Source organism: Mobula birostris, chromosome 22 (genome assembly GCF_030028105.1).
Source record: "Mobula birostris isolate sMobBir1 chromosome 22, sMobBir1.hap1, whole genome shotgun sequence".
Classification (NCBI taxonomy): Eukaryota; Metazoa; Chordata; class Chondrichthyes; order Myliobatiformes; family Myliobatidae; genus Mobula; species Mobula birostris.
Genome location: NC_092391.1, coordinates 58,474,367 through 58,497,565, shown reverse-complemented (window position 1 = coordinate 58,497,565; position 23,199 = coordinate 58,474,367). Strand labels below are relative to the sequence as shown.

General features: G+C 42.0%; 1 protein-coding gene across 1 annotated transcript in view; it reads right to left on the bottom strand.

The window, feature by feature from the left end:
• The window catches only part of chfr (checkpoint with forkhead and ring finger domains, E3 ubiquitin protein ligase), a 75,840-nt gene that overhangs the window by 28,874 nt on the left and 23,767 nt on the right, over nucleotides 1-23,199 (bottom strand). The window contains exons 4-8 of the mRNA XM_072240830.1: nucleotides 21,375-21,434; nucleotides 16,101-16,553; nucleotides 9,645-9,801; nucleotides 6,480-6,634; nucleotides 133-295 (exon numbers count right to left, since the gene is read on the bottom strand). Coding sequence (XP_072096931.1) covers nucleotides 133-295; nucleotides 6,480-6,634; nucleotides 9,645-9,801; nucleotides 16,101-16,553; nucleotides 21,375-21,434 — 988 coding nt within the window. The remainder of the gene's footprint in view (nucleotides 1-132; nucleotides 296-6,479; nucleotides 6,635-9,644; nucleotides 9,802-16,100; nucleotides 16,554-21,374; nucleotides 21,435-23,199) is intronic.

The window sequence follows — 23,199 nt, the reverse complement described above, 5'->3', positions numbered from 1 at the left end:
AGACCCGGACAATATTCCAGCACAGTTGACATTCAAAAGTCATGATCACCAGCCAAATCCATCAACACCTCGGGGGTTAATGTCTTACCCAACGTGGACATCCCCTTCCTACAGATAAAGTACTACACCCACCTAATATCAGAAGATTCACTGTCCACATCTGACAGTTCCAGAAAATCCTCAGAGCTGACCTCTTCATCGGAGAATGACCGTTTAATCTTTGGCTGTAACATGTCGTGGGTAATTTTATTTCTGGCATCCATGCTTTGGAGTTCATCTCCACTGCGACATTTCTCTGAAATAATGAATTAAGTGTAAAAATATCACAAGTTTGATTTATTGTTACAACTTCTACATGACTCAATATCACTTTTGACGAATTCCTTTCCATTCCATCTTGGACAAACAAATCTTAAGGCAACTCAAGCAAGAAAGTATATAATAATGCAGCAAGTTGCATGACCTCTAAAATTGTGTCAAACTTCTATAGTTGTATAGTGGAGAGTGCATTGACTGGCTGTATTACGTACGGAAACATCAATGCCTTTGAATAGAAAACCCTACAGAAGGTAGTGAATTCAGCCCAGTACCTCACATGTAAAGCACTCCAAACTATTGAGCACATCTACATAAAACGCTGTTGTAGCAAAGCAGCATCCATCAGAGATGCCCACCATCCAGGTCATGTTCTCTTCTCGCTGCTGTTATCAGATAGAAGGTACAAGAGCCCCAGGACTCGCACCAACAGTTACTACCCCTCAAGCATCAGGCTCTTGAACAAAAGGGGATAGCTACATTACTTGCCCATCCATTGAGATGTTCCCACAACCAATGATCTTACTTGTTATTTCATGTTCTCATTACTTATTGCTATTTATTTATATTTGCATTTGCACAGTTTGTCGTCTTTGGCACTCTAGTTGATCCTGTTAAACTTACTATCCTAAAGATTTACTGAGTATGGCCAGAGGAAAATGAATCTCGGGGGTTGTATGAGGTGATGTATATATACACACTTCATAAATAAAATGAAATAATTGCTGCAATCTCAGGAGATTTTGTTTTCCAGAGCAATAAATGCAATTAATGATGTTTTTGTGACGTTCTTCGAATTGTACAGTGAAATACATCATTTGTATCAAATCTAAGTTCAAAGTAAATTATCAAAGTGCATATGGTATGTCACCAATGACAACCCTCAGATTCAACAACTTGCAGGCATACTCAATAAATTCATTGACAAGTAACCATAACAAATCAATGAAGGACTGCACCGACCAGAGTGCAAAAAACAATACGTGCAAATACAAAAATGAAATAATAATAAGCATTAAATACTGAGAACTTGAGATGAAGGGTCCTTGAAAATTGAGTCCATAGCTCTGGGAACATTTTGGTGAAGTTGAGTCCAAATTATCCTCTTTTATTCAAGAGCCTGATGGTTGAGGGGTAGTAATTGCTCCTGAACTTGGAGTGGAGTCCCGAGGCTCCTGTATCTTCTTTCTGATGGCAGCAAGAAGAGAGCATGCGTTGGGTGGTGAGGGCCCGAATGATAGATGCTGCTTTCTGTTTTGTATAGGAAATGTAAACGCAAGTGAAATCAGCAAGGATTGTGACGCCACAATTCTGACTAGGATTGTGAGGCAAAATCTTGAATTGACATTTAATTGCCAATGTACAGTTGCAAGAAAAAGTTTGTGAAGCCTTTCCATTACTTGGTTTTCTGCCTTAATTACAGTACTCGTAAAATGGGGTCTGATCTTCATCCAAGTCACAGTAATAGGCAAATAGAATCTGCCTAAACTAATAACACAAACAATTGTAGTTTTCATGTCTTTATTGAACACACTGTCTAATCATTCACAGTCTAGGTTCAAAAAAGTATGTGAATCTCTGGGGTAATGCCTTCTACAAAAGCTGTTTGGAGCTAGGTATTCAAATCAACGAGATGAGAAGTGTCAAATGAAATACAATGTTGGAAAGTGTATGGTTATGCACTTTGGCAGAAGAAATAAACGGGCAGACTATTATTTAAATGGGGAAAGAATTCAAAGTTCGGAGATGCAATGGGACTTGGGAGTCCTCATACAGGATACCCTTAAGGTTAACCTCCAGGTTGAGTCGGTGGTGAAGAAGGCGAATGCAATGTTGGCATTCATTTTGAGAGGAATAGAGTATAGGAGCAGGGATGTGATGTTGAAGCTCTATAAGGCACTGGCAAGACCTCACTTGGAGTACTGTGGGCAGTTTTGGTCTCTTTATTTAAGAAAGGATGTGCTGACATTGGAGAGGGTACAGAGAAAATTCACTAGAATGATTCTGGGAATGAGTGGGTTAACATATGAGGAACGTTTGTCCGCTCTTGGACTGTATTCCTTGGAGTTTAGAAGAATGAGGGGAGACCTCATAGAAACATTTCGAATGTTGAAAGGCATGGACAGAGTGGATGTGGCAAAGTTGTTTCCCGTGATGGGGGAGTCTAGTACGAGAGGGCATGACTTAAGGATTGAAGGGCGCCCATTCAGAACAGAAATGCGAAGAAATTTTTTTAGTCAGAGGGTGGTGAATCTATGGAATTTGTTGCCACGGGCAGCAGTGAAGGCCAAGTCATTGGGTGTATTTAAGGCAGAGATTGATAGGTATCTGAGTAGCCAAGGCATCAAAGGTTATGGTGAGAAGGCGGGGAAGTGGGACTAAATGGGAGAATGGATCAGCTCATGATAAAATGGCAGAGCAGACTCGATGGGCCGAATAGCTGACTTCTGCTCCTTTGTCTTATGGTCTTATGGAGATTGGAAGTGTGTGTTGTAGAGGTGCCCTGCCCTAGAAAAATGACAAAGTCAGATTACTGACAGGGCCTGCTCTTCTCAAGAAAGATCTGTTTACGTGCACCATGCCTCCATCAAAACAACGTTCAGAGGATCTTAGAAGAAAAATCGTAGAGATGCATGAAGCTGGAAAAAGCTACAAAAGCACTTCAAAAGACCCGTGTGTTCATCAGTCCACAGTAGGAGAAGTCCTCTGCAAATGGAGGAAATTCAATACTGTTGTTACTCTCCCTAGGAGTGGGCATCCTGCAAAGATCTCGCCAAGAGCACAACGTGCAATGCTGAAGTGAAAAAGAACGCAAAGGTAACAGCAAAAGATCTGCAGAAATATCTAGAACTTGCTAAAGTCTCTGTTCAAGTGTTTACTATAAGAAAAACACCGAACAAGGACAACATTGGAGGAAACCACTTTTTGCCAGAATTTACACCGCTATGTTTGGAGGAAAAGGGGCACTGCACACCAACAACTCATTTCAACTGTGAAGTACCGTGGAAGGAGCATCATGGTTTGGGGCTGCTTTGCTGCATCAGGGACTAGACAGCATGTAATCACTGAACGAACAATGAATTCAAAACTGCATCAAGACATTTTATAGGAGAATGTCAGGGTAGCGGTCTGTCACCTGAAGCTTAATAGAAGTTGGATGATGCAACAAAACAATGATCCAAAGCACAAGAGTAAATCAACAGAATGGTTCAAAAAAAACATTTGTGTTTTGGAATGGCCAAGTCGGAGTTCAGACGGTAACCCAATTGAGATGCTGCGGCATGACCTGAAGAGGTCTGTTTGCGCAAGGTATCCCAGAAATAGTAATGAACTGAAATGGTTTTATATGGAGAAATGGTCGAAAATTCCTCCTCGCCATGATGCAAATCTGATCGGCAGCTACAGGAAACATCTGGTGGAGATTATTACTGCAAGGAGGTTCTATCAGTTATTAAATCTCAGAGTTCAATTACTTTTTCCAGCCTGGACTGTGAATGATTAAACAATGTGTTCAATAAAGACACGAAAAGTATAATTGCTTATGTGTTGTTAGTTTAGGGAGATTGTACTTGTCTATTATTGTGAATTAGATGAAGATCACACCACATCTTATGAGTAATTAATGCAGAAAACCAGGTAATTGTAAAGAGCTCATACTCTTTATTTTCTTGCAACTGTATGTCATTTCTAATTGCAACTCGTCCATCACGGCCATTGATCATTTCACTTATTCTACCTCAAAGGGCAGAAAGATGAATTCATATTAGCGATCTTAGTAATATCTGAAGCACAGCTGCACATTCCTTTATCTGAAATTCTGAAATCCAAAAAGCTCTGAAAACCTAAGTTTTTTTTTGCCAACAGCTGACGTCACTCAGATGTGACGTGGCAGCACTAGCAGAGGCCGCCAGACGTCAGTTGTGGCTCAGCGCTTGTACTGGTTACACATGCATTTGTTGTTTGCTGATATTTCGTGTTCACTGTTGACTTCGTGTTTAATTTCACTGTGAAAATGTCAAAAAGAGCTGCAGATAGCCCTATGGGCAACAATGAGAAAAAGAGAAGGAAGCATCTATCATTATCAATAATGCAGAAAGCGGAGTTATTACAGAAGCTTGATTGTGGTGTGTCTGTGCAGCGACTTACTGAAGAAAATAGTGTCGGAACTACCACTGTATATGATTTAAATAAGCAGGAAGACAAGTTACTGAAGTTTTATAGTGACAGTTACAGTGACGTTCTACATTGACTCCAATAAGTCATTTTCCATGTGTTTGATTCGGTTTGTTTGACGCTGTATATTTTTATGTTTTATTGAATGTTTTTGTTGGAAGTAAAAATTTTTTCATCATTATTCCCTAAACAATACAGTATAACAACTATTTACATAGCATTTACATTGTATTACGCATTATAGGTAACTAGAGATGATTTAAAGTATACAGGAGGATGTGCGTAGGTTTGGTGCGCCGCCGGGTCCTAAAGTCCACCGCACAGAGACAGGTTAAATAAGGGACTTGGGGATGGGGCGGGCGGGTCTGAAATCCAAAAAATTCTGAATTCCGAAATCCAACTTGCCTCAAGGATTTCGGATAAGGGATTGTGGACCTGTATTGAATCCTTAAACTCAAAAAGTAAAAGGTTTCTTAAATTTTATGGGAAAATTCCTTAAGACCACAAGACAAAGGAGCAGAATTTGCCCATTATGCCCACTGAGCTTGCTCTGCTGTTTAATCATTTTTCCTCTCAGCGCCATTCTCCTGTAATCTTTGATGCCCTTACTAATCAAGAACCTATCAACCTCTGCTTTAAATGTACCTAATAACGTGGCCTCCACAACCATCTGTGGCAATGAATTCTACAGATTCACCACCTTCCAGCTAAAGAAATTCCTCATTTCTGTTCTAAATGGACGTGCTTCTCTGGTCCCATGCTCTCCCACTATAGGAAACATCCTCTGCATGTCCAATATCTTGGCCTTTCAATAGTCAGTCAGTTTCAATGAGACTCCCCCAACATTCTTCTAAACTCTAGTGATTACAAGCCCAGGGGCAAAGCCTCCTCATACATTAACCCTTTCATTCCTGGAATAATGCTCCTGAACATCCTCTGGGCCCTTTCCATTGCCAGTACATCCTTCCAAATTCAATTCAAGCAAATTTGAATTTCAAAAGGCAAACAACCTTGAATAAAGTGCAGTTCCATAGTTTGTATCATTCAGTGACAAGGCATTAAAGCATGCAATCCATGGACTCCTCCTTACCAACCACCACCAATCAAGAACCTATCAACCTCCACTTCAAATATACCCAATAACTTGGCCTCTACAGCCATCTGCAGCAATGAATTCCACAGAGTCATAAGAGCAAAAGATATAGGAGCAGAATTAGGCCATTTGGTCCATCGAGACTTCTCCAATTCATCATGGCTAATCCACTTTCCCTCTCAGCCCCAATCTACTGCCTTCGTCCCATATCCCTTCCTGCCCTGACTAAGAATCTATCAACCTCTGCCTTAAATATACATAAAGACTTGGCCTCCACAGCTCCCTGTGGCAACAAATTCCACAATTTCACCACTCTCTGGCTAAAGAAATTTCTCAACTCCCTTCTAAAAGGAAGCTTCTCTATTCTGAGGTTGTGTCCTCTGGTCTTAAGACTCTCCCAGCACAGGAAACATCCTCTCTACATCCACTCTGTTGAGGCCTTTCAACATTTGAATGGTTTCAATGTGGTTTTCTGATTTCTAGTAAATACAGCCCAGAGCCAAACACTCTTCACATGACAAGCTGTTCAATCCTGGGATCATTTTTGTGAATCTCCTTTGAACCCTCTCTGATATCAGCACATCCTTTCTAAGACAAGGGGCCCAAAACTGCAAGAGAGGCTTCAGCAATGCTTTATAAAGCCTCCACATTACATCCTTGCCTTTTTTAAAAAAAAATTCTAATTCTCTCAAAATGGGCCACCACTCACTCAACCTGCAGATTAACTTTTACAGAATCCTGCCCAAGGATTCACCACTTTCTGGCTAAAGAAATTCTTTCTCATCTCTGTTGTAAAAAGACGTGTTTCTATTTGGAATATACAAACATCTTTCTCAGATGGCTGGAATGCTAACACATTTTCTGCTGAAATTTAAAGAAGAGCACTGGAACTACTTGCCTGGATGCTGGAGGAGATAAGCTTCCACAAGATTATTCACCATGTGATTTTTGCTAATGCGTTCAACAGGACAACGGCAAGTTGGGCAGAGTGATGACCGCTCCATCCACCCTGAATAACAGGCTGCACAGAAAGAGTGCATGCATGGTTGAAGGCTGAAAGACGACAGAGATTGAAATTAGATCCAACTGTTTTAAAATTAAACCCTGAAATATTCACATCTTGCACTACGCTTTAGTATTTATCCAATAACTTATTTCTCACAAGCACCACATTTGAAGAAAGGTATTTTCCAATCAACCAGGCAGCCAAACATATCAATGGGATTTGTTGGTCAACTCCAGCTTGATATATAGTACTGTACAAAAGTCTTAGGCACCTATATAGCTAGGGTGCTTACAACGTTTGCACAGTATTGTATTTGTCAACGTGGAGCAGAGAGGGAGTTTGTTAATTTGGTGTGAGCGAAGGATGTTGGGAATGTTGAGGGTAGAACACTGCAGGAGAGGTGTGGGACGGGTGGCAGAGGAGTGCCAGAGGCCGGGGGGAGGGGGGGGGAGGGTGTGGGTGCAGACACACCCAGTCCTGAGACACCAGGCAAGGTAATCTAATTCCAAACAATTGGTTTATTGATCATTACAGAATGTTTCTCTGGTGCTTCGCGCTCCCTCCCCTCTCCCTTCCACTCTTCCCAACCATGATTCCCCTCTCCCTGTCCCCTTCCCACTCTCAGTTCACAATAGAGACCCATATCAGAATCAGATTTATCATCACTCACATAGGGCATGAATTCTTCAGTGCAATATATAAAATTACTACAGTAGAGTGCAAAAGTCTGAGGCACCCTAGCTATATATATGTGCCTAAGACTTATGTAGAACTCTCCTTGCTGGAGCCCTGGTTTCTGTGTCAAAATTGTGGTGGTTGTCTAATGTGTCCAATGACGGGAGACCTGTGCGGGAGAGGTTTTAAAGGTGAAAAGCCATTGACCCAGGGCAGTTCCACTCTCTCGATCTCAGGAGTCCAGGATCCAGTGGTACCAAGTGACAAACTGGGGTCTTGGTTGCAGTGGATGACCGTGGCATCTTCTGTGTCGCTCTCCGTGGAGCTTTACAGTTGGATCTCATCCGTCCAGTCTGCAGCATTGATTTCGCATGCTAGGACAGAAATGTCTCCATTTCACTGGGGTATGAAGCCTGTGAGTCTGCACACATATACACATGCATATGTAGTGCCTATAAGAAGTATTCATCCCCCTTAGAAATTTTCATGTTTTATTGTTTTAAAACATCGATTCACAAATTTGGCTTTTTTGACACTGATCAACAGAAAAGCTCTTTGTCAAAGTGAAAAACAATCTCTACAAGGTGATCTTAATTACAAATATAAAACACAAAATAATTGATTATATATGTATTCACCCCTTTAATATGACACACCAAATCATCACTGGTGCAGCCAATTGGTTTTAGAAGTCACATAATTAGTTAAAAGGAGATCACCTGTGCGCAGTCAAGCTAGTAAAAATACACCTGGATCCGGAAGGTCCGACTGCTGGTGAGTCAGTATCCTGGCAAAAACTACACCATGAAGACAATAAGAACACTCCAAGCAACTCCATGAAAAGGTTTTTGAAAAGCACAAGTCAGGAGATGGATATGAGAAAATTTCCAAGTCACTGAATACGCCTTGGTGTACAGTTAAGTCAATCATCAAAAAAATGAAAAGAATATGGCACAGCTGTAAATCTGCCTAGAGCAGCCACCCTCAAAAACTGAGTGACCGTGCAAGAAGGTGGCTAGTGAGGGAGGCTATCAAGAGACCTATGACATCTCTGGAGGAGATGTGGTATATCTCTGCACATACCACAGCTGTTGCCTGGCTGCTTCACCAGTCACAGTTTTACGGGACAGTGGCAAAGAGAAAGCCATTGTTGAAAAAAAATTCACACAAAGTCTTGGCTATAGTTTGCCAGAAGGCATGTGGGAGACTCTGAAGTCAGCTGGAAGGTTCCATGGTCTGATGAAACCAAAATTGAGCTGTTTGACCATCAGACTAAGCGAGCACTGGACATCATCAAATACACATCTTCGCTACTGTGAAGCATGGTGGTGGGTGCATCATGCTGTGGGCATTCCAGCAGGCCCTGGAAGGCTTGTAAAGGTAGAGGGTAAAATGAATGCAGCAAAACAATGACCCCCAAGCATAAAGCCAAAGCTACACAGGAATGACTTAAAAACAATGAAGTTAATATGGCCAAGTCAAGAGTCCAGACCTCAATCCAATTGAGAATTTGTGACTACTTGAAAAGGGCTGTTCACAACTGATCCACATGCAATGTGACAGAGCTTGAGCAGTTTTGTAAAATAATAGGAAAAAAAAATTGCAGTGTCCAGATGTGCAAAGCTGATGGAGACCTATCCACACAGATTCAAGTCTGTAATTGCTGCCAAAGGTGCATCTACTAAATACTGACTTAAAGGGGATGAATACTTATGCAATCAATTATTTTGTTTTATAATTGTAATTAATTTAGATCATTGTGTAGAGATCTGTTTTCACTTTGACACCAAAGAGTCTTTTCTGTTGTTCACTGTTAAAAAAGCCAAATTAAATCCACTGATTCAATGGTGCAGAACAACAAAACACGAAAACTTCCAAGGGAGTAAATACATTTTATAGGCACTGTACATATATACTGTATATATACAGAACTATACAAAACTGATTCTGATATGGGTCTCTATTGTGGACTGAGAGTGGGAAGGGGCAGGAAGAGAGGAATCATGATTGGGAAAAGGGGAAGGGAGAGGGGAGAGAGCGGGAAGCACCAGAGAGACATTCTGTAATGACTAATAAACCAATAGTTGGGAATCAAATTACCCTGCACCGACACCACCTGCTATCTGCGCCACACCCCTCCCATTCCCAACATCCTTTGCTCCTGCCACATTTATGAACTCTCTCCCTGCTCCACATGCACAAATACAGTACTGTGCAAAAGTCTCGGGAATCCTAGCTATACGACTTTAGTACAGTACTGTATCACGCAAATTGTCACAAGAGATGGACAATGAAAATCCATTATGTTACAGGTTTGAAGTTTTGGAGAACCTGTCAAGTGACAAAAGCTACTGCTCTTGCTATGGAAGAGACTATTCATACCTGACACAATCGTGCAACAAATCCTGACAGATGATACAGGTGAGTGTTTCCTCCATTTTGTCTGGCTGTTTTCCCTCCAAGTTCCCTTGATCCTCGTGCCTAACATTTGAACTCTGACCTTCACCGAGCTGAAATGGTTCTGGAGTTCCATCATTCTCTGATTTGTTTTTGAAAAAAAAATAGGAAATTGTCAAAACCTACCACCTTTGGTGAAATGAAAAACAGAATAGAATCTGAGAAACAGACTTAATGTAGAATATCAAACAACACACACAAAATGTTGGGGAAAACTCAGCAAGTCTGACATCATTTACGGAGCAAAATAACAATGGATGTTTCAGGCCGAAACCCGTGATCAGACCAAGAACAGTGCAGAAGTTCCGATGAAGGGTCTCGTTTCAAAACAAAGACTGTTTATTCCCCTCCATAGATATTCCCTGACGTGGAATTCCTCCAGCATGTTCATCTGCAGAGTGTTGTGTTTATAACACAAAACTGGTCTTCCAACATTTAAAAAAAAGAGAACTCTGGTAGAAGCATGATGAGCTGCATGGTGGCCTGAGGATTCTTAGTTGGTGTTTTAGGTTTAAGCCTTTGGTAGGGGAGTCACAGAAACAGACTCAACATGTCCACACCCATCTCAACTCGTCCCATATCCCTCTAGGCCAGGGGTTCCCAACCTGGGGTCGACACATTACTTGGTTAATGAGAAGGCCCAAAGAATAAAGGTTGGGAGCCACTCCTCTAAGCCATTACTGTCCACGTAGCTCGTCAAATATCTTTCAAACATCATAACTGTACTTGCCTCTACCACTTCCTCTGGCAGCTCATTCCACAGACCCACATGAACAGCTGCCCCTCAAAATGCCTTTACATCATTCACTCTCTCACAATACATCTAAGCCCTCTAGATGTAGACTCCCAAACTGGGGGGGGGGGAGAGAGGTGATCAAACAATTTGACCCAACAACGCGAAAAGCAGAATTTCCTGGTGGGGAACCCATTTCAATTCTACTTCCCATTCTAACATGTTAGTCCATGGCCTCCTTTACCACCACGAAGAGGCCACACTCAGGTTGGAGGAGCAACACCTTATATTCCATCTGGTAGCCTTCAACCTGATGGCATGAACATTAATTTCTTTAACTTGCAGTCATTGCCACCTCCCAACATATCCCAAGCTAGTTTCCCTCTCACACCTCTTCTCACTTGCTCATCACCTCCCTCTGTTGCTCTTCCCCCTTCCCGTTCTTCTATGGTCTTCAGTCCTCCATCAGATTTCTCCTTCCAGCCCTTTATCTCTTTCACCAATCAACCTCCCAGCTCTTTGCTTCACCCCTCCTCCAGTTTCACCCATCATCTACCACCTTGTAATTCTTCCTTCAATCCGCCACCCTCCCCCCACCTCATTCTGACTTCTCCCCTTCCTGTCCAGTCCTGATGATGGGGTGGGCTCAAATTGTTGACTGTTTACTCTTTTCCATAGATGCTGCTCGGTCTGTTCAGTTCCTCCAGCACTTTGTATGTGTTATCCACCTGTCCTTTCACTTCAGATACACAGTATATGAACACATTACATTTAACAAGAAAAACAGATTGAGTGGAAAGCCTGAGACCATTCCCCAGGCAGAAATAACTAATATAAGGGAGCATTATTTACTTATTCATTTTTTAAAACACTGTGTTAGGTGCGTGGAACATGCTGCCAGGGGTAGTGGTAGATACATTCAGGAGATTTAAAAGAATGTTAGAGAGGCACACCCATGAAAGATACATCGATGGAGGACTATGTGGGAGGAAAGGGTTAGATTGAAATTGGTTAGTTATTGCCTGTTATGCTGTTAGTGTTTAGGGCAGCAATGAAAGTAGGATTCTTCATAGCTGTTTCCATAACAATTTTTTTGACCAGTGGACCACTCACCCTTTGACCAGTATGGCATGGGTGACGGCCAAGAGTCAAAGCACAAGGCCCTGACTTCAGCCAACGTAACTATCCGGGTCATTGAGTTCTTGTCTGCCTTTTGCATTGCAATTCATCTTGTTGACTGCAATTTCACCCTGTCAACAACGTCTCCTCACTACACATTGCCTGTGTTTGAAAATCAGCAAGCTTCCAAACCCTTCGAGAATGTTGTGGTCCTCTTGGAGGAGATCGAACATGGGAGTTGGTTAAAAGACCAACACAACATCATGGGCCTAAGGGTATGTACTGTAGCGTTCTATGTCAGCCAGAAGTCGTGGTCCAGGTAGGTATCAATGACATGGGTAAGATGAGAGACAAGGTTCTGCATAGGGAGTTCAGGGAGTTAGGTGCCAAGGGCAGGACCTTCAGGCTGTGGTTGCAAGATGACTACCTATGCTACTTGCTAGTGAGGCCAGAACTAGGATGATTATACAGTTTAATGCATGGCTAGGAAGCTGGTGTAGGAGGGAAGGCATAAGATTTTTGGATTATTGGGCTCTCTTCCAGGGAAGGTTAACACTTGTAGAGAAGGGACGGTTTGCACCTGAACTGGAGGAGGACTAATATTGTAGCGGGAAGGTTTGTTAACGCTGCACGGTGGGGTTTAAACTAGAGTTGCAGGGGAATGGAAACCAGAGTGTCAGAACAGTTAGTGGAGAGGTTAGTGTCCTGATCTGCATATATTTCAATGCAAGAATCACAGGAAAGGTGGATAATACCGCTGAAGATGAGGTAGCTGATTTTCAAACATAGGCACTGCGTAGTGAGGAGAGGTTGTTGATAGTGCGAAATCGCAGTCAACAAGATGAATTGCAATGCAAAAGGCAGACAAAAGTGAAAAGGGTGAATACAGGACTGAAGATGCTGCACTTGAATGTGTGCAGTGTATGGAATAAGGTAGATGAACTTGCGGTGCAGTTGCAGATTGGCAGATATGATGCTGTAGGCATCACTGAATCATGGCTGAAAGATTATAGCTCGGAGTTTAATGTCCAAGGATACACACTGCATTGAAAGGACAGGCAGGACTGCTTTGCTCTGTTGGTTAAAAAAAAAAAATGAAATCAAATCATTTGAAAGAGGTGTCATAGGGTCAGAAGGTATTCAACCATTGTAGAAAGAGTTAAGGAACTGTAAGGGTAAGAAGACCCTGATGGGAGTTGTATACAGACCCACAAACATTAGCAAGGATGTGGCCTACAATCAGAACAGAAGATAGAAAATGCATGTCAAAAGGGCAATGTTACAATAGTCATGGGGGATTTCAATATGCAAGTAGATTGGGAAAGTCAGGTTGGTGCTGGATTCCAGGAAGGGGGATTTCTGGAGTGCCTACGAGATGGTTTTTTACAGCAGCTCATGGATAAGCCCACGAGGGGATCAGCTATTCTGGATTGGGTGTTGTGCAATGAACCAGAATTGATTAGAGAGCTTAAGGTAAAACAACCCTTAGGGGAAAGTGATCATAATATGATCAAATTCACCCTGAAATTTGAGAAGGAGAAGCTAAAGTGAGATGTATCAGTATTACAGTTGAGTAAAGGTGATTACAAAGGCAGGAGAGAGGAGTTGGCTGGAATTGATTGGAAAAGAACACTGGCAGGGATGACGACACAGCAGCAATGGCTGTAATTTCTGGAAGCGGCACAGGATATTTACATCCCAAAGATGAAGAAATATTCTGAAGGAAAGATAACGCAACCATGGATAACAAGAGAAGTCAAAGTCAACCAAAAAAAAAAGCTGAAGAGAGGGCATATAATAGAGCAAAGATTAATGGGAAGTTAGAGGATTGGGAAGCTTTTAAAAACCAACAGAAGGCACCGAGAAAAGGTGGAATACGAAAGTAAACTAGCCAATAATATTAAAGAGGATACCCAAAAAGTTTCTTCAGATATGCAAATTGTAAAAGAGGCGAGAGTGGATGACGGACCGCTGGAAAATGATGCTGAATAGTAATGAGGGACAGTGAAAAGGCAGACAAACTGAATAAGTATTTTGCATCAGTCTTCCCTGTGGAAGACACTAGCAGTATGGTGGAAGGGGTCATGAAGTGTGTGAAGTTACTATAACTAGAGAGAAGGTTCTTGTGAAACTGAGAAGTCTGAAGGTAGATAAGTCACCTGGACAGGTGTATACCCCAGGGTTCTGAAAGAGGTGGCTGAAGAGATTGTGGAGGCATTAGTAATTATCTTTCAAGAAACACTAGATTCTGGAATGGCTTAAGAAGACCAGAAAATTGCAAATATCACTTCACTCTTCAAGAAGGGAGAGTGGTAGAAGAAAGGAAATTATAGGCCAGTTAGTCTGACCTTCGTGGAAAGACGTTGAAGTCAATTAAGGGTGAGGTCTCAGGACACATGGAGGCACATGATAAAATAGACCCTACTCAGCATAGTTTCCTCGAAGGAAAATCTTGCCTGACAAACCTGTTGGAATTCTTTGAAGAAATAACAAGCAGGATAGACAAAGAAGAATTGGTTGATGTTACGTACTTGGATTTTCAGAAGGCTACACGAGGCTGCTTAACAAGCTAAGAGCCCATGGTATTACAGGAAAGATTATTGCATGGATAAAGCACTGTCTGATTGGCAGGAGGCAAAGAGTGGGAATAAAGGGAGCCTTTTCTGGTTGGCTGTTAGTGAGCAGTGGTGTTCCACAGGGATCTGTGTTGAGACCGATTCTTTTTATAAGATGTCAATGATTTGGATGATGAATTGATGGAAATGAGGATAGGTGGAGGAAAAGGCAGTTTTGAGGAAGTAGAGCGGCTACAGAAGGACTTGGATTAGGAGAATCGGCAAAGAAATGGCAGATGGAATACAGTGTTGGGAAATGTATGATCATGCACTTTGGTAGATGAAAGGAAAGGGTTGAATATGTTCTAAATGAAGAGAAAATACAAAAAACTGAGGTGCAAAGGGACTTGGGGGTCCTTGTGCAAATTTCCATAAAGGTTAATTTGCAGGTTGAGTCTGTGGTGAGGAACGCAAATGCGATGTTAGCATTCATTTCAAGAGGATATAAAAGCAAGGATGTAATGTTGAGACTTCATAAAACACTGGTGAGGCCTCACTTGGAGTATTGTGCGCAGTTTTGGGCTGCTTATCTTAGAAAGGATGTGCTAAAACTGCAGAGGGTTCAAAAGAGGTTCACAAAAATATTGCAGGATTGAATGGCTTGTCATATGAAGAGTGTTTGATGGCTCTGGGCCTGTAATCACTAGAATTCAGAATGGAGGTGGGGAACCCTCATTGAAACCTATCAAATGGTGAAAAGCCATTTCTTTGCGACAGGTAACTGTGGAAGTCTTTATCTACATTTAAAGCAGAGATTCATAGATCCCTTCAAAGCATGAAGGGATACAGGGAGTAGGCAGGAGAATGGGGCTGATAGGAAAATTCGATCGGACATGATGAAATGGTGAAGCAGACTCGATGGGCCAAATGGCCTAATTCTGCTCCTATATCTTAAGATGTTATGGTCTTGTATTAATCCTACCTAAATATTTTAGAAATTGAATTTTTATTCATTCAAATCTGGGACAATTCCTTAACCTCTCCCAGATTTATCTATTGTACTCATTACTTGTAGCCCACTCATGCAAGCCCTTTTCTTGTGAAGAAAGGGTCTCTGCGGTAATTCAAACATTGGTCAATACCCACGTTGCATGCAGGTGGTTATTTTCCATACATGGCACTTACACAAATGCAGGCCATCAGTGAGCAAGTAGAAATTAAAACAATATCTTATGTTTCTACCTTAGCGTAGGCTTCCTGAAACAAAAACACAATAAAGACCCAAAGACATATCTTGGCCAAGAAGGTTTGGTTGCTCACCATTCAAGGTGAGGTTGTAAATTGAATTAGATATTGGTTTTGTAGGAGAAGCCAGAGAGGGGTAGTAGACAGTTGCCTCTATGACTGGAGACCTTTTGACTTGTGGAGTAAGACAGGGATCAGTGCTGGGTCTATCGTTGTCATCTATAACAACAATCTGGATGATAACTGGTTCAAATTTTCAGATGACACCAAGATTGAGTTTCCACCTTAGCGAAGGCTTTTTCCACTGAGCTTGAGTGGGTCTACAACTAGAGGTCAAGGGTGAAAGATGAAAAGTTTAAGGGGAATTTGAGTGGAAGCTTTCTCAGAGGGTCATGAGAGTGTGGAACATGCTGCCAGCATCAGGTGAACATGAGCTTGATCTCAATGTTTAAGAGAAGTTTGGATAGGTACGTGGATGGTGGAGGTATAGAAGGCTATAGTCCCAGTGCAGATCGATGGGAGTGGTAGTTCAAAGACATTGGCAAGGCGCAGATGAGCTGAAGGGCCCGTTCCTGTGCTGTACTTTTCTATGGGAGAGGCATCAAATGGGTTAGACTTTTTTCCCCCGCTCAGTGGTACAGGTATGGCAAGATATATGGAATGCAACTTTGATTAAGACAGTCAACTCCAGAAATTAAAAGAAAAACCTCTTAGAGAATATATACTTGCCTCTTTTCTGTTTCTTTTTGGCTGGTTCCATGTCCTCTTCTTTGGTCTGGACATCAGAAACAGTGTATGCTAAGACTTCAAATCCTGGTGTGTTTTCCGTGCCTGCCCAAGTCCGTGAGGTTGCTGAAGGAGGACTGGGCGGCCTTGGACATGAAGTCCAAAGTGCTGCCGAGCAGCTAGTTTCTTGTGTGAGTGCAGAAGGTCCAGTGGTGGACACTGGCCCTGTTGAGGAAATGCATGGTTGCAGAGTAGAGGCAGATGGCTGACTAGCGATAGAATCCACTGCAGAGGTACAGAAAGGGTTGTAGTTAGATGTGCATGGTTGTGGATCCTCTCGTGAAGGGTGCTCCACTTGCTTGGAACAAAGGGGATTGGCAACTGACGTTTGGTTGGAGCTGCTGTCCAAACTTGAGGTTTCACTGATAATCTGATTAACCTGACTGCAAGATGATCCTGTCAATGACAATCCAATAAGAAAATATCTCAGATAGTAACTCAGTTTATTCCATTATGAAACAAAATTGCACGTTACATTTATAGCTCTGTTAAAGATGAATGAACAATGCAGAACAAAACTCCGAAATCTTTCAGCACAGTCCAACACATCCATACTGACTCGTGATGCAATACACAAGAGATATCTGTCCACCCATTTCTGCATATGTATTCTACAATCTACTTAGGGACTTGATTCTAACTCTTCCTTGATAGAAGTGCAAAGATGATGAGACACAGATCGAGTGGACAGCCAGAGACCTTTCCCCAGGGTGGAAGTGACTAATACAAGGGAGTATAATTTTAAAGTGTTTGGAGGAAAGTACAAAAGGGATGTCAGATGTAATTTTTTTTTTGGAGAAGTAACACCCAATGGCATGAATATAGATTTCTTGAACTTCCGGTAATTGCCTCCACAACAATCATTTCCCCCAACCCCCCATACTTCACCATTTCCCATTCCTGTTTCCTTATCTCCTTACCTCTGGTGCTCCTCTCTCTTCCCTTTCTTCCATGGTCTTCTATCCTCTATTGGATTCCCCCTCCTCCAGCCCTTTATCTCTTTCACCAACTTCCCAGCTCTTTATTTCATGCCCTCCCACCTCCCAGTTTCACCAATCACCTTGTACTTCTTCCCCATCCCCCACCTTCTTACTCTAACCTCTCCTTCCTGTTCAGTCCTGAAGACAGGTCTCGGCTCAAAAAGTTGACTGTTTACACTTTTCCATAGATGCTGCCTGGCCTGCTGAGTTCTTCCAGCATTTTGTGTGTATTTATTTGGATTTCCAGCTCTTCAGATTTTTTTTTTTAAAAAAACAAGAGTATTCAGGTTCTTGAACCAAAGAAGATCACTTAACTTCACTTGCCTCATAATTGAAATGTTCGCACAACCAACGGATTCACTTTCAAGGACCCTTCACCTCATGTTCTCTTACTTATTGCTTATTTTTTTCTTAAAATTGTTTGTTCCTTTTCTATTTGTAAAATTTGTCGTCTTCTGCACTCTGGTTGAATGCTGTAGTTGGATGGTCTTTCATTGATTCTGTTATAGTTATTCTATAGACTAATTTTATGCTGCCAAGAAAATGAATGTAGTTTGATAACAACATTTATTTGGTGGGTGCATTGAACGATGCCAGGGGTGGTGGTAGTGGGAGATACATTAGGGACATTTAAGAAAATCTTAGATAGAGATGGATGATAGAAAATGAAGGGCTATATGGGAGGGAACTGGTGAGACACTTGGAGTATTATGAGCAGTTCTGGGCCCCTTATCTTAGAAAGGATGTGCTTGATAGTGGAGAGTGTTCAAAGGAGGTTCACAGAAATGACTCTGGAATTGAAAGGCTTGTCAAATGAAGAACATTTGATGGTTCTGGACCTCTATTCACTGGAATTCAGAAGACAAAGGAAAGGATCTCATTGAATCCTACCGAATGTTGAAAGGCCTCAATAGAGTGGATGTGCAGAGGATGTTTCTCTGGTGGGGGAGCCTAGGACCAGAGGACACAGCCTCAGAATAGAGGGGTGTCCTTTTAGAATAGATGAGGAGGAATTTCTTTAACCAGAAAATCATGAATCTGTGGAATTTGTTGCCACAGGCAACTGCGGAGGCCAAGTCATTGGGTATAATTAAGGGAGAGGTTGAGAGATTCTTGATTGGTCAAGGCATGAAGGGATATGGGGAGATAGAGTTGAAAAGGGAAAATGGATCAGCCATAATGAAATGGCAGAGCAGACTCAATGGGTCAAATGGCCTAATTATGCTCCAATATCTTATGTAAGGGTTACATTGATTTTAAGAGTATATTAAAAGGCTGGCAAACATCACAGGCCGAAAAGCCAGTACAGGTTTCCCCCGCCATCCGAAGGTAGAGTGTTCCTATGGAACGGTTCGTAAGCCAAAATGTCATAAAACGAAGAAGCAATTACCATTTATTTATATGGGAACATTTTGTGAGCGTTCGCAGACCCAAAAATAACCTACCAAATCATGCCAAATAACACATAAAACCTAAAATAACAGTAACATATAGTAAAAGCAGGAATGATATGATAAATACACAGCCTATATAAAGCAGGAATACTTTTCCACAATCATTGCCGGCACTGTTCTCCATAGCGAAGATCTCACGCAAGCGCTCTCGGCAGAAAATCTCACACAAGCACTGTTGGCAAAAACACTCTCTCCAGTAACCTTTAAGCTATGAAGCTGCCAAATCATACCAAATAACACGTAAAAATACACAGCCTATATAAAGTAGAAATAATGTATGTACAGTGCAGTATCACTTATGGGAATCGGGAAGACAGCTTGCCGAGCACACTGATGATGGTGTGTTAGACTGAGTCGTCTGAGTTTGGGTGGTGCAGTGGCCCCCACCCTCCGAGCCGCTGACCGATACTGATCTGCGAAGCATGCAGGGGTACAGCGGTAGCCGGGAGGCATCCAGCACATCTTTAAGAAAAAAGCCGAAATAAACAAGCTAATTAATTAGGTGCCACCCGGCACATAAACGTCGGCCTCTGATCTGGGCCAACATTTACGTCCCGGGCAGCACCTAATTAATTAGCTTGTTTATTTCGGCTTGTTTCTTAAAGATGTGCTATGTGCCTCCCGGCTACCGCTGCATTCTCCGCGAATCGGTATCTGTCCGCGGCCTGGGGGATGGGGTGGTGGGACACTGGGGTGTCATCTCATCGTCGTCTGTTTCCATTAGGGCAGGCAGTTCATCTTCTCCTATGTCTGCCTGCCTCGATGTCGAAGGTCGAATTTCGTCTTCTGCTGTGGCTGATGTGGAAGGCTTGTTTGACTGCTGAGCCTCGCATATTTTTCTATCATACAGTTCTTTGTAAGCACTCAAACCATCCTGCAAATATGCCCTAAACCGACGTACTCTTTCAAAATTAAAGTCGTACTTTATTAATGCAGCCAAAATCTCACGCAGTTGCTTCATGTTCAGTTCCTGGACAACTTCACCTTCGCTACTGAATTCGGTTTTGATTGTTATCCTTTCCTCTTCCAATTGCATCAGCTCTTCATCTATCAGTTCTTGGTCATGGGATGTCAAAACCTCTTCAACATCATCTTCGTTAATTTCCACAAGCCAAACTCACTTTGTCCTTGCTTCGTTCACCACGATCGAAAAGCTTAATTATGTCTAGTTTTACGCTAAGTGTAACACCCTTACGGGCTCTTTTAGGCCTTTCCAATACCTTAGAACTCATCTTGCTAACGGATGCTCACAGGCACGTGTTTAAGCAATGCTGGCGAGAATGCCATTCCGAATCCGGGGGAGAGCGGCTGCTCGGGGCACGTGTGCTGCCTTTTATCAGGCGCTGCTTTTTTCACGCACTGCCTTTCTTCGTAACAGTGAAAACACCTTCTGTTAGCGAAAACAGGTAACTAATGTAGGTCTTTCGTAACAGTAAGGTTTCGTAAAGCAAACGTTCGAAAAGCGGGGGACACCTGTACTGTGATGTATTGTTCCACATTCTATGTTCCATCCCTTAGGTGGCAGGTGAGAGCTTCAAATATTTCTGAGTTCTTAAATTTGTATATCTGAGTTGCTCCCTGACCCTAACATTCACACTAATGTACATAAACCAAACTCACCATCCTGAATACCTTCAATGGATTCCCTTTTAATCAAATGCTAATGAAAGAAAGTTATTCATTCAAGAAACACTACAGTGCCATAGAGTAATACAGCACAGAAAAAGGCACCTCAGTCCCATCCACCCATGCTGAACAAGACATCCGCTAGGCCAGTCCTATTTGCCCACATTTGACCCAGATTCCTCTAGACCAGGGTTCCCAGCCTGGAGTCCACGGGCCCCTCCGTTAATGGTATTGGTTCATGGCATAAAATGTTGGGAACCCCTGCTCTAAACCTCTCCTAGTCATGTACCTGTCCAAGTGACTTTTAAACGTTAACGAACCTATCACTCTCCTCTGGGTTCAAAAGATTTCCCAATGTATTAAATTAATTTCTAGCACTGTTGACTACATCAGTGGTAGTCACTCCCTTCACTGAAACCCTATCAGCATTCTCTCCTTAAAATTATATACAAAATTAGAAGTCACAACTCAATCAGAAGCACCGAGCCAGATTGAAAAGGTCAGGGTGTTGAGGCTCTAGGTGAGTTACGGCCGGTTCAGATCTCTGTTTACTCATCTCTGTGCTGAACTGTAGGACTCTTCTTTGTGGACTTTAGTTCAGAAAAGCTATTTTGTTTGTGGTTACTGACTGCACGATTTTATTTCAGTGCATATTGGGTGTTTGGCAGTAGTTTCTTTAATGCGTTATTTTCTTTTATTTTTTATGGATTTTTTTCTGGCCATAATGTAGTTTTTAATTCTCTGCACATTGGGTGTTAGACAGTCTTCTATATGTGGGTTTTTGGTTGGGGGGGGGTCTGTTTCATGGCTGCCTGTTAGGAGTTGAATCTCTGGGTTGTATAATATATACATACTTTGATAATAAAAGTACTTTGAACTTTGAAAAGCTTGTTTTTAATTTACATCTTTTGCACCTTCATCCACTGCTAGAAAAAACAAGTCAAATGCAATTAGTGGTTCAATGGTTCCATTTAATATCGGAGAAAGTATAGAGTACACAGCTTGAAATTCCTTTTCTTCACAAACATCCATGAAAACAGAAGACCCCAAAGAATGAACGACAGTAAAATGTTAGAACCCCAACCCCCCGCCCACGCAGCAAAGTATCCACCTACCCCCCCACTTATTTCTAAAGTAATTGATGTTGAAATAATTACCGAAAGTATCTTCCACACTCTCCTCTTCAGAATTCAGTGCTTTGTATAAATAGGCAACATCTGAAAATACAAACAGAAAAAATGTTTTCTTTCACTACAAAATATAACACCAATGAGCAAAAAGTATACACAAAATTTAACAGCAGCTCTTTCAGTTCACTTCAGAATCTGCCCCCAAATTGCTGTGGAGAGTTTATTCAAATAAAGTACCAGGGGAAACAGGTCAAGATACGCCTCTACCAGATGTGTAGAGCACTCCTTTCCTCCAGTAACCTGCAAGTCACCCTTGAGAAAGGTGTAGCACCTGCTTAGCTTCCCATCCCTGATTGGGGTCTCGTGAAGCCATAGGAACAACGTATCACCATGCATAATAACAAGCCCTCATTATACAACCACTGATGCCAGGAAGACAAACTTTGAAGAGTATTGATAATGGCTGGGGTCACCCATCTTGTAAAAAAGTTCATTCATGACCATATACTAACCTGAGATTCATTTACTTATAGGTATTTACGGGAAAATAAAATACAATAGAATCTATGAAAAACCATACATAAACGACTGACAAACAATGTGCAAAAGACAAATTGTACAAATAAAAAAAATACACAGAATACTGAGAATTCTGTTTCAGTTGCCTTGGGAAGAGGATTGTGCCTTCACCCCCATCTGTGCTTCTCATGATTTTATATACCTTTAAAGTCACCCTCAGTCTCCAACACTCCAAAGAATAAAAGTCCTAGCCCCTCCAACCTCTTCCAACAACTCAGGCTGGAGTCCTCACAATGTTCTCATAAATCTCAAAGATTCAAAATATAGTTCATTATTAAAGTAGGTATTGCAGTACACAACCCTGAGATTTCTCTTCCCCAGACAGCCACGAAACGGAGAAATCCATGGAATCCGTTCAAAGAAAAACATCAACACCCCCTCCACGTGCAAAAACAAACACAGACTGTGCAAACAGCAACAAAAAAAGTGAGTGAGAAACACAGAATAAAACATAAAAGTTGAAGAGTCCAGCCACATTCAGTTCAGCATTCATTATCCGCAGACCATCCCATTTCAAAATCACCCAAAATAGCAACAAGAAAAAAGGAACGACCAGAAACTAGAAACACAGAACATGAACTAGAGCCCAAACCACAAACCGTGTCAATTAAACCTCGTCCAAGACTCAACACTCTGGCACCATCAAGGGAGGAAGAGACAACCCAAATAACAGCAAGCTTCTTTGCATCTTTCTTCTAACAGGCTAGATAAAAATGTACACAACACTCCAGGTCTAGCACAACCGGAAGTGACACGCTGAGAAGTTAACAAAAGCAAGGATCAGCTTCCCACTGCTCAGCATTTGTACATATCCAGTTTGACCCAATCCTACCACAGCACAGTAGTGCGGCAGTTAGTGTAACACTTTTCAATTCCCACCAGTCTATAAGGAGTTTGTATGTTCTCCCTATAAACAAGTGGGTTTACTCCCAAATCTAACCATGTACGGGTCAGTAAATGGTGTGTGAGCTACGTTGTCACAAAAAACGTGGTGACACTTGCAGGCTGTCCCCTGCTCATCCTCAGACTGTGTTGGCCATTGTCGCAAACAATGCACTTCACTGTACAGTACCATGCAGAACTCTTCGGCATATATATAGCTAAGGTGCCCAAGAATTTTGCACAGTACTGTAGCAACTGTCCACAAAAATAAACAAATTTCATGGGTCTCTGCTGTTGTCTGAGAGTGGGAAGGGGCCAGGGAGAGGGGAAATCATGGTTGGGAAAAAGGGAAGCAAGAAGGGAGGGAGCAGGAAACAGAGAGACATTCTGT